Below are 11,719 nucleotides of genomic sequence, written 5' to 3'. Positions count from 1 at the left end.
CACGCTATGAGCCACTTCAAGGGGTCAACTCACCTTACAGTCCTGTCTTGACATGCTGTGACAACATACTTATTGGTGGGATCTATGGCTAGGTCATGAAACGTGGCTTTACAAACGATATGATGACTACGAGAAAAGTGTAAACTAGGTTCCTAAAATATAAAGGTAAAAACAAAGATGGTTTAAAACTAATGTCAAACAGAATTATTGAACCGGAAGTCAGGTCTGGTCTGAGTAAGTTGCTAACATGCTGTTGGTATTGCATCACATGATAATGTTTTATTTCGTTGAACTTATTATTGTACAAAGCAAAAGACACAATGTTAAGCATTTTTATTTCACTAATATTATTAACAGTAATTGTAAAAAACTTTTTATATGAAGCATATTGAGTGCAAATTGCTTTTATAGTAATGTATTTTGCTTTTTTCTAAATTGTTATTGGAAAATGTTGTGGATATGCAGTGTAGGTTTGCTTTGTATAAGTTTTCTGTAATGATATAATCTATAATTTGGTAAATAATTCTAGAAATTTACAATATAGTATAAATAACACTACCTCAACTGCTTTTCTACACATCAATGCCTTGTCTGCTCCTGAACTTATCAGATTCAATTGCCCATTTACATCTATACAAAATAAAAATAGTAATAATGAGCCTTTTTTGATTGATAACTTGTACAATTAGTACCCAGGATGTTTCACTTTCGGTTCATTCTTCCTCTTCCACCACCCATCACGGTTCACCACCAGTGCTTCTATTTTGGCAAGCATGAAACAGCATACACACATAGTAGTTATTATTTTCACATTAGTTTCACACCAATGCATATGAGCCATGTTGCACATAGGACCAACAGCTTAACGTCTCACCTGAAAGGCAGTGCGATATCTACATGTATTCCTGCCAATGAAACATATGGAGAGCGGCGATGGGATGCGAACCGTTGACAACAGAAAAATAAAATGGTAAAAAATGAAAAAATGTAATATAAGAATATAAATGGAATGAAATATTTCATACCAGCGAACGATACTGCCGTTATTGAGGATGAGTGGTCATCAAGTGTTTCGACCAATGAATAATCATCTTCTAAGTTGAACACATGAACAAGACGATCACGACTTGATGATGCTAATAAACTATGACCTGAAAGAAAATATTTATATTAATAATTATGAATGTATAAATTATTTAGCTTAAACATGTTTGATCATCATGACCCTCATAAAAAAGGTAAATATACAGTTAGCTCTATCTCTCAATACCAGACATATTTCGGTTGATCCAAGAAATTTTTGGTTTTCTAGGAAGTATGGTTGTACAATATGCAATTTCATCATTTTAAACCAGTTTTGGTTTATTTCTGGAAGAATTTTCTCAAAGAGATAATTTGAGAGTGTTTAATATACAATATAACAATGACATAATTTTGTTAATTAAGTTTCAATAAAATCTTTGCTTTATATAAACTAAACTTTTCTAATGGAATTTAATAAAACTACTAAATAATTACAGGTAAGTACATAATTTGGAAATAAAATGAATACATTAATAAATTACTACTGAGAGATCTAAAAAGAAATAAAGAATTTAAATTTATAAGACATTACTCTTAGTAGATATAGAAAAAAGAGTCACTATCAACTTGAAAATAGTAAAGACAAATTACCATAGGCATTGCAATTAGTAAGCTAAACTTTGATGTTTCCCTTAAAGTTATCACTAAACGATAACCATGTGGTAATGGTTGCCATCCCAAGGCACTTGTCAACAAATCCCAGGGTACAGCTAAAAGGAAATTCAATTTATGAAACATTTCCCACGCATTCACATGCTATTTGGATATGTATCATTGCTGTATACAAGATTGTGTGTGCTGAGACCTAGTGTGAGATTTGAATATTCTGTATACCTTAGAGACAAACACAGCAATTAACTGACACTCATCAAATAATAACAGTATATTAGCCACCCTTAAACAAAATTACTGTTTGAAATGTGAAAAGTTTAGTTCACCAACAGTGAGATGGAATAATAATTGAGGCATTAATATTTCATTGTCTTATGCTGCACAGTACTCTTAATAGTCATAGTCATATATACTTTATTGTCCATTTAAAAAAACAGAAATGTGATTTGAAAACTGGCAAAATACAAAAATATAAATATAAAATACAATTTACAAAACACACACAAAAGTTAAGAGGCTAAAAATTGTTAAAATTATAGTTGTAGCAGAGTCATGAACAGATATCTAAAAAACAATGTTTGTCATTCATTATAAGTAATGAATACAAACAAATGTGTACATCCTTTCACTAGCTTGATTATGTGTGGGAATCAGAGCAAATACAGGACACTTTTGGCCAATAAATAATTTTAAAATAATAAAATATGAAATAAATTAATAATATCAAGGATATTTGCAGTTGTCGCCATGATAGAAATATATAATCTTGTATCCGTCTGGAAAAAGAGCATTTAAGGAAATTCATAAATGTAAAATCTTATTATTTTTTCCAAGGCCAGTAAAATGAAATCTTTCTGTTTATATTCTAAGAAAATGTGCAAGCTTGTTTTAGGTATTAAATGATGGTTTTTGTAAAAGTGTGCTAACTACCAAATATACTGATTCAATATTACTCAGAGTAATGAATGTTCTTAAGCTCTGTCTACACCATCAAACATTATGTGACAACAAAATGAGATGTCAGTCCCCATATATGGACACAATGACGTCATATCACTACCATATTTGGGCACATCACACTTTTTTTGTCAAACTAGTTAAGTGTAAATAGAGCTCCACACGATGTATACAATACCGAAAGGTATTACAAAATATGCACATGTAAAATATCAGTGACACACAGAATGCACTGTGTGTAGTCATCATTTATTCTGTATATCTTATATAACATTGAATCATAATTTAATTTCAAAAAGACATTAATGAAATATTATCACGTATTGCAAATCATGCATGTTGTGCTTGGAAGCAGTCTAGACTTATACAGTACTTATGACAAAAAGGGGGCAAATATATTAAAACACTTTATGTGTCATTCGAAGCATATAATCTAATAAAATATATTTTTTTGACCGATTTTAACGAAATGTTTGCGTTATATTTAAAAGTGTATAATAGGCAGCAAGAATCAGAATTGATGAAGCTAAATAAAGACAATCAATATTATCCTACTACGGTGGAGTACCAGGTGGTTAACAAAAAAAGTAAATATGGTAGTGATATGCCCAAATATGGTAGTGATGTGTCTATATATGGGCACATCACATTTAAAGTTTGATAAAGTAGACAGAGCTTAACAAATAACATTAGTTTTTCCTACCTGTCTCTGCTTTTGAATAACTCAAACAAAGCACTTCAGAATCATGTGCTTCAATGCACTTGACCTCTTGCATAAGAACGAGGTCATGGACTCGTATATTACCAGACCGGTCACCTGACGCTAGGTGCTGTCCATCAGAGGTTATGCATAGGCAGCGTACCCCATTCTTCCCTTCGTCCGTGTCTGGTTTTATATCTGTTAGGTGGGTTTTCTCTTCATCAACATAAACTATTTTCATCAATTCCTGTAGAAGTAAATGTATGAAAACAGTGTTATAAATATTCATAGGTTGTTCTTGGGGGGGGGGGGGGAGGGGGTAAGTCATGAATATTCATAAGTTGTTCTTGTATGTAAGAAGTCATGAATATTCATAAGTTTTTCATGGGTATGTGGGTCATTCACCTTTAACCATTGACTGCCACCATGATGAGGCCCTCAATTGGCTAATTTGATACAGTAGTTTGGAGGGCACAATTTTAGTAACTTACCATTACGCCAATAATATCTGTTACGTCACTGGTGTATTCTAAGAAAATAGATAAACTAGAAACAAACAAATTGGCGCAGGCACACCAAGACAATACTGTATACTTACATTGCTATATACATTCTTCTTAAATACATCGTTGCTATTAGTGTGGTTAAGGTTCCAAACTCGTATCGTATCATCGGAAGAACACGTAATAAACGAACCCGGTGGTAACGTATCCTTCTGATGTTTGCCTAAGGTGGGGTACAACTCCACGCCCCATATACAAGAGCTGTGGTATAATGACGACCACTGTTTACCGACCATTTTAACATCGTGGATATCCCAAATGTACACGCTGTGGTCACGATAAACACAAGTTAACTGCAAAAGAAATTATATAATTACATATTTATAATTAAGCTTTGATGATTACATAAAAAAATGTAATTTGAATAAACATTTAAGATTTTATTTTGATATAGCATACTAAAAATACATTAATAAATTTAAGAGTTGGGGTGTGGGGGTGGGGGAGGGTAGCGACATCGTTTATGGCGTAGTGAAACAAAACGCCCTGAACAATACTAGTGAAAACACAATTTGAATAACCTGTGAATTGCATACGACACATACAACAACTTCTTCTCCACTTTGTGTTACACCAAACGGCATTCAGTTGTTCAAATAAATACTACTAAACTACTACTTTAATACCTTTTTATTATAATCATCAACCTTGAGTGCAATGGCATCTGGGTAATTTGCATCATCTCTATGAATGGACAGGTGGCTAAAAGAAAATAAATTAAGAATGTAAGGTCTTGTTCACACTAGAGACTGATTCTAAGATGTCAAATAGGAATGCCTTTCCAAATGAACAGATGGTATATTTTATAGAGAGATACTCAACCAGGTGAAAGTCCACACAGGAATTTCATTCAAGACCGAAGTGAAGAAATACACATTACTTTATTGCACTCAATAATAATAATAATAATAATCTTCACAACATTGATGTTACTTCACTGTGTTCATTATTGATTATGTCTACTAAGCTGAGGTAATCATACAGTAGAACTCCTTCATTGGGACACCCCTATTCAAGGCACACTAAAAAAGGCAAACTTTCATTGTAAACAATAACGTTTACAAAGCACTACAGCCAATGCCTTTACGGGGTACACCTCTATTAAGATGACATGTTGGGCAATAGACGGTGTTCTTCTGCCGTAGTAAGAGAAAGTTCCAAAAATGTTTTGATATTCCATAAACTAAAATTCTTGATACTATTAATATTATGCTTTAATCAATTATATATTGATACAAACATCTATAAATATAACTATTAGTAATCCAACAGGGAGAAAATATAAGGCGACAAAGATAATCTATATATTACGACTAATAATTACTTCCACATTTATGTTTAAATATATTTCTCATGCCAGGTTGTGCCATTATCTGAATTATACATCACTAACCTAGTCATTGTTTTATTTTGGAAACGTATTGGAACTGATGTTTGCAGCCATAGGAATAAAACTATATATTTTGACACATGTGAGCCCGCCGATAAACAAATACAAGGAAACTAGCATTGGTTATAAAGTTATTAAAAATGAATTAAATCTAGGAGGCTGATTCTAGATAACACAGGTGTATCTTTGCCGTTTGATTGGTTGATTATGTAGTTATCACATGCTGTGCATTATTTAGATCCATCCTCAAGATTAGGCATTCCATTCCACATCCAGGTGGTACATTACACATTCAGGTGTTTGTAAACATTTGGAGAATTTTGTGTAACTTGGGGTGGGGTTTTTAATCATCACTAGAATATGGTCATTCCAATATTAATGTTTAGTATGCCACATTTAAGCATCTTGTGTGCATACTTTAGTCCATACGTTGTGTGCTGCCTCATACCTTCTACACACATTACATTCCTGTATCTGAAAATGATATTTCATGAAACTATTACCAATCAATGCAATACTATATAAATCAAGATTTTTGTATCATACAAAGCACACTGCAAGGCACTGCCACCAGACTTTACATGTTAAGCAATTATGCACAAATATCTCCTATACTAAACTACTATGCTAAATGGCAAATTTCCTGTGCATTGACAAAGCTCATCACACATCCTTAAAACATTAAAATTATGTTTTTTCGTTTGTCTTTCATAAGAACAACCCACCTTTATCCTTGCACCACCGACCCCTTCTTTTTTTCATTACTTCAGGTAGAGATACTCTTATTACATACAAATTTACAACATTAATGAGGGTGAATATGTTAAATTGTTTAAAATTGTACAAAATGATGTACAGTTGTTGTGCGAAGTGGAGACCTCGACGATGGAACCATCCTAATCTGTTTCTGACCAATCCAGGGGCTAGGGGCGCAAACTCATAACTTTTGACAGTTAAACAACATTTAACAAATCCTCTACCTGTAATCGCCTATTAGGCTTTGCACTCTAAGAAGCCCACTAAACTACTAGGGTAGTATGATGTTTTCACTCACACCTTTTGGCCATTCATCTTAAACTACAGTACCCCCTGAACCTAGCATACTTTCATTTCATTTCTTTTAAACAGTACTACTAGGACAATGGTCTTGGCATGTGCACCAGTTTGTATCAGATTCTACATTTTTGCTTTTGCTTTTTCGAAAATATTTCCTAACAAACTTACCACCAGTCTGGACACTCTGTGACATTAATATCAACCTCATCTGATCTAGTGCAAATTATAATTATGATTTATCATATGAAATAACAATACCAAACAAATGTCCATGGATTTTAAAAGAGAAGACATTTATTTGTCTTTCAACAAGTATGACAATGTCAGGATTTAATTTCATACCGTAACTTTTATACAGTGGTTTGAATAATATCCCCTTTTCTTGTTAATGGCGTGTCACACTTGGCAGTTCTAATTTAAATTGTCAATCTTTAGCCAACTTTTAATTTTCCTGTGTATATTTAATCATTCACTGTCACGCAAATACATTAATAAGAAATTTGTTTTAGAGATATTCTCAGCCATACTTTATTTCCTATTGAAACACATCATGCATTACAAACCTACAATAAATATTTGTGTTTGTTTTATAAAATATGAAATGTGAAAAAAAAGTTTGTATTATTTGATGAGTTCACTTTGACTATTATGTTGCAAGATGTTGATCTAATGTTATTCAATCTTTCAGTTATATTTCTAAATGGAGGAAACAGCAATCATTAACTACTACACAAAACCTCTCAACCAATAAAATCGTTTTTGTGAATCTTGTAAAGGAACAGAAGCATAAAATTAAATGATTACAACCTAATATGACCTATTAAAATTGTTTCTTATGCAAAGACAAAAGGTTACTTAGATTAAATAAACAATATTTTATTTTTATCTAAAAAAGAATGTTACAAAATTAATCATTTCCCATCTCAATATGTTTTCAATCAAACATTCTCACAATTATTCACTTAATATTTCCTACACTTCTTAGCATACTCCAATTGAACACTATTCTACATTCTCTTAAATGTCATCTTTATCTTGCTAAACAATATATTCTACATAACATAATGGTCAAATCAAAGTCCTCAGAATGCTGCATTTCATCATGTCCTTGAAAAAAAATATATCTAAATGAGCAAGACCCTTAGAGGTAAATAAGTGTTTGCATGGACACAATTATTAAGACCTGAATGAAGGAGTAGGAGATTTTTTTCTTTAAAAAAGGGTGAAAATTACTATTTTGTAGTTGGTAAAAATTTTGCCAGTGGATGCCACTACTTTTGCATCAAATACTAATAGTGCAATAGATTCCTCAACTAGTTACTGTACTTTTTTATTGTTAGGCCTAGACTCATTTGCTAAAGTTGAACACACGTCACACATTACACCCGTGTAAAATGTGTGAGCTTAAGTTGGTATATGGTGGAACAGACATGTCGGCATATGAGCTGTTATACAGGATGTATTCAGTCATAGGTCGGAAACTTTCTGATCAGTATAGAACATATGTTTCATGTACATCATGAGCTGTTTTTATTAGTTATATGTTTAGAAAATGAGGTTATACTTAGAAAACCTTTACCTTGGATCTATTCCATCAGACACGTTGACACCGAGGCAATGTGGCCGGGGTAACGTTGCAACAAAATGAAGGGTTGAAGCATCAAAACAACGAACAACACCATCATTGCAGCCAACAAACAAATGCTCTTCTGTTGCATATAAACTGTTTGCACTTGATACCTGACGGAAGGAAAGTCAATTAATTTTTTTAACTGACAATTAGATGTAATGATCTGTTTTTATTTAAGGAGGAAGAACAGTTTCCTACGATACCAGGTTTGGTAGTTCGTTTTATAAACAAGTTTCTCATACTAAAATAAAACCATTTCTCAAAACCATGGCCATTTTGACAAATCGCAACATTGGTTTAAAACACAAATGAGTCAAGGTCATCTACATTTTCTAATAAAAATCAAAACAGACTGCCAAAGGTGGTACACTGGGTACACTTATTACATACACCATTTGCTGGTGAATACTTAATAGAAACCGTACTCTGGCACTCCCCATTCAGAGGACAACCACTTAAGGGGAATATTTCCCATGAAACAAAAGGGGAAATATATGTTTTAGCACTACAGCCAATAAGGCCAGGGAAAAATTTCATTTTAAAATATAGTTTTGTATTGTATTTTTTTTGCTATACAATTTTCAAAATGTGTAGCAATAAGGTTGTTTTGTATAGCCTTTTGCTATGCTACACTGGCGAAATTACTTTGTTGAGGTTCCAAAGGTATCGCCTTTTTTAAAAGTTCTGTGCTGTTCTTCTGTACGTACTGTAACTGTTTTTTATTGAATGGTAATTGACACAGGATGGCTTTATGGTTCATTAGAATTGTAGCAAATTGATTTGGTTCCAAGTTGGTTTACTAACCCTCAATTCTACCCACTTGTCCAACAAACGTCTTTCATTAAATTCACACAGCAAGCCTGATGTAGTTACGCAGTACGTTTTGTTGCTGTTCTCACCCAAGCCACACGCTACATCTGTAAAGAAGTTATTCCGCTGCTCTCCTAGGATACCTGCCCGGCCTAACAGAGGAAGTGCTTCTCGTGTCTGAGACACAAAAGGTAAAAAGGGATAATAAATTAAAAGCCAGCCTGGTATAGTTTAATTGTAATTATACAGAAGTTAGAGTGAACTTAGTAATACAAGAAAATAACTGCCAACAATCCTTTTACTAGCTGTTGGTAAGTGAGAAGAAGGTGTATTGGTGTCTGAGATATGAATGTGCCTGCGGCTAATGAATGTGGCTGGCTGAGATGACAATTGTTACGAGGTAATGAGTGGTAGTGTAAACAAATATAGATCGCAAATAAAGCTGCTAAAGAGCATAAAATAAAAACAATATTATGCTAAATAACATGTTGACCATCCCTATACAGAATACCTGCACAGTGAGGTAAAAACCTCTAAGTCTACTATGTGTGGTGTATGGAAACCTTTTATTTATTTTTTAAAAATACTCAAATTATCACTTACTTTGCGTTTTGAAGAAAGATACCAAAATTTCACATTGCGGTTACCAACAGTTACAAAGTAACTTCCATTTTCAGCAAAAGATAGAGCTTTAACCTAGAAAAGGTATACATTATCATTTTCTAAAAGTGATGTATTATGTAAATGTACTTGTTTTGTGTGTCACAGCAAGCACTAATTTTTAAACATTGAATGCACCATTGTTAAAATATGAATTAACTTTAATTTTTACACAATCATTGCTGCAACAAGCAGCTAATGTTACATAATCTTACAGCTAGAAATTGAAACCATACATTTTTTGGTAGCACTGCCATTATTGTTGTAACTATCCAGTACTTTTAAAAATGTCAAAAATACCAGAAGATTCACTGAATAAAGTCCAAGATTCTTGGAAATGGTCAAATAGATCAAAACATTGAATTGTCAGTATCTGTTTATTCGAAGTTAATGTACACTTGTTTTATTCTATCACCATTTACATAAATTTGAAGATAAAAAATTAATAATATTATATTTTTATAAAAGAAAATTCCTTTTTCTAATTCCTGATTTTCTAAAAAAGTCACACCAAAATGTAACTAATCTAGCAATATACTGTAGAATGTTATACAAAATGTTTGCCACAAATGTAACAAGTATAATGAATAAATAATATTGTTGTAACCTGGCTGCTGCATTCTTTAAACTGACTGCTGTTGCCTATTGAAACATTACTGATTGACAAAGAATGTGAAGCATACAAGAAGTAGTCCATGGGCTGGAGGGGGGTTACCGTGCACCCCGGTATCATTTTCTTCCCACGGACATATAGAGTGAAAAAATCGATGTTAACAAGAAAAATATAGGGATGCATTGTATGTACTTGCGTCATTTGTAATGATCATCAGTGTTTTATCTTCAAATATTTTTTGGGGTAGGGGGTAACATTTATCCTAATAACCCAAGAATCCAACATCTAATTAGTATTATCTTAGTAACATTGTGTAGCATACATCTTTTAAAATCTTTTAAAATTTAAATAAAATTAATCGGAAGATTATTAAGGTCAGTAGAGGTCAAAAGGTCATTGACCTTTTGCAAAATGCAAATTTTTCCCAAAATATAGATAAATTTCAATATCGTATCTACAATTTTCAATATTTTTTATCTTAATTGTGTTTTACTTGTGCTTACTGACATATTGAATAAGAAAATATATGTTAACAAGATAAAAATTGCAGTTCATTATATACAAATTGTTATTTTTTATTGTTAAAAATTGCAATAAAAATACATTTTTTGGGGTAGGGGATAACAATAATAGCAATAACCCAAGAATCAAACATCTAATTAGTATGATCTAGGTGTCGTTGTGTAGCATTCATGTTTTTTAATCATATAAAATTTGAATAAAATTAATCGAACCAATTTTAAGGTCAGTAGAGGTCAAAAGGTCACTGACCTTTTGCAAAATTGCAAATATTTGCCATAATGAGATACATTTCAATATCAAATCTCCAATTTTCAATATTTTTTATTTTAATTGTGTTTTACTTGTGTTTAGTGACATATTGAATAACAAAATATGTGTTAACATGAAAAAAATTGTACTGCATTAATACCAATTGTCATGTAATTTTGTTATTCTTCAAAATTACAAGAAAAAGACATTTTTGGGGTAGGGGGTAACAATTATCCCAATAACCCAAGAATCCAACACCTAATTAGTATTATCTTGGTACCATTGTGTAGCATACATCTTTTAAAATCTTATAAAATTTTAATAAAATTAATCGGACTATTAGTAGGGTCAGTAGAGGTCAAAAGGTCATTGACCTTTTACAAAAATGCACATTTTTGCCAAAATATAGATAAATTTCAACATAGTATCTATAATTTTCAATATGTTTTATCTTAATTGTGTTTTACTTGTGCTTACTGACATATTGAATAAGAAAATATATGTTAACAAGATTAAAATTGCAGTTCATTATACACAAATTATCATTTTTTATTCTTAAAAATTGTAATAAAAATACATTTTTTGGGGTAGGGTGTAACATTAATAGCAATAACCCAAGAATCAAACATCTAATTAGTATGATCTTTGTGTCGTTGTGTAGCATTCGTGTTTTTTAACCATATAGAATTTTAATAAAATTAATTGAACCATGTTTAAGGTGAGTAGAGGTCAAAAAGGTCACTGACCTTTTGCAAAATTGCAAATATTTGCCATAATGAGATACATTTCAATATCAAATCTCCAATTTTTTCAATACTTTTCATTTTAATTGTGTTTTACTTGTGTTTACTGACATTGAATAACAAAATGTGTG

At 31.9% G+C, this 11,719-nt stretch overlaps 1 protein-coding gene across 5 annotated transcripts in view; it reads right to left on the bottom strand.

Moving 5' to 3' along the window:
* LOC140059844 (uncharacterized) overlaps positions 1–11,719 on the bottom strand; it is a 43,927-nt gene that overhangs the window by 17,155 nt on the left and 15,053 nt on the right. For all 5 annotated transcript variants that reach the window (XR_011847260.1, XM_072105788.1, XM_072105789.1 and 2 more), the window contains exons 8-16: positions 9,405–9,497; positions 8,796–8,978; positions 7,941–8,101; positions 4,542–4,617; positions 3,951–4,208; positions 3,356–3,599; positions 1,026–1,151; positions 560–630; positions 34–152 (exon numbers count right to left, since the gene is read on the bottom strand). Coding sequence is in view for 4 of the 5 variants with exons in the window: in XM_072105788.1 (XP_071961889.1) it covers positions 34–152; positions 560–630; positions 1,026–1,151; positions 3,356–3,599; positions 3,951–4,208; positions 4,542–4,617; positions 7,941–8,101; positions 8,796–8,978; positions 9,405–9,497 (1,331 nt within the window). In the remaining variant the exon portion in view is untranslated. The remainder of the gene's footprint in view (positions 1–33; positions 153–559; positions 631–1,025; positions 1,152–3,355; positions 3,600–3,950; positions 4,209–4,541; positions 4,618–7,940; positions 8,102–8,795; positions 8,979–9,404; positions 9,498–11,719) is intronic.

Source organism: Antedon mediterranea, chromosome 10 (assembly GCF_964355755.1).
Source record: "Antedon mediterranea chromosome 10, ecAntMedi1.1, whole genome shotgun sequence".
NCBI lineage: Eukaryota > Metazoa > Echinodermata > Crinoidea > Comatulida > Antedonidae > Antedon > Antedon mediterranea.
Note: the sequence above shows the minus strand (reverse complement) of the source record. Positions and strands in the feature narration are given on the sequence as shown.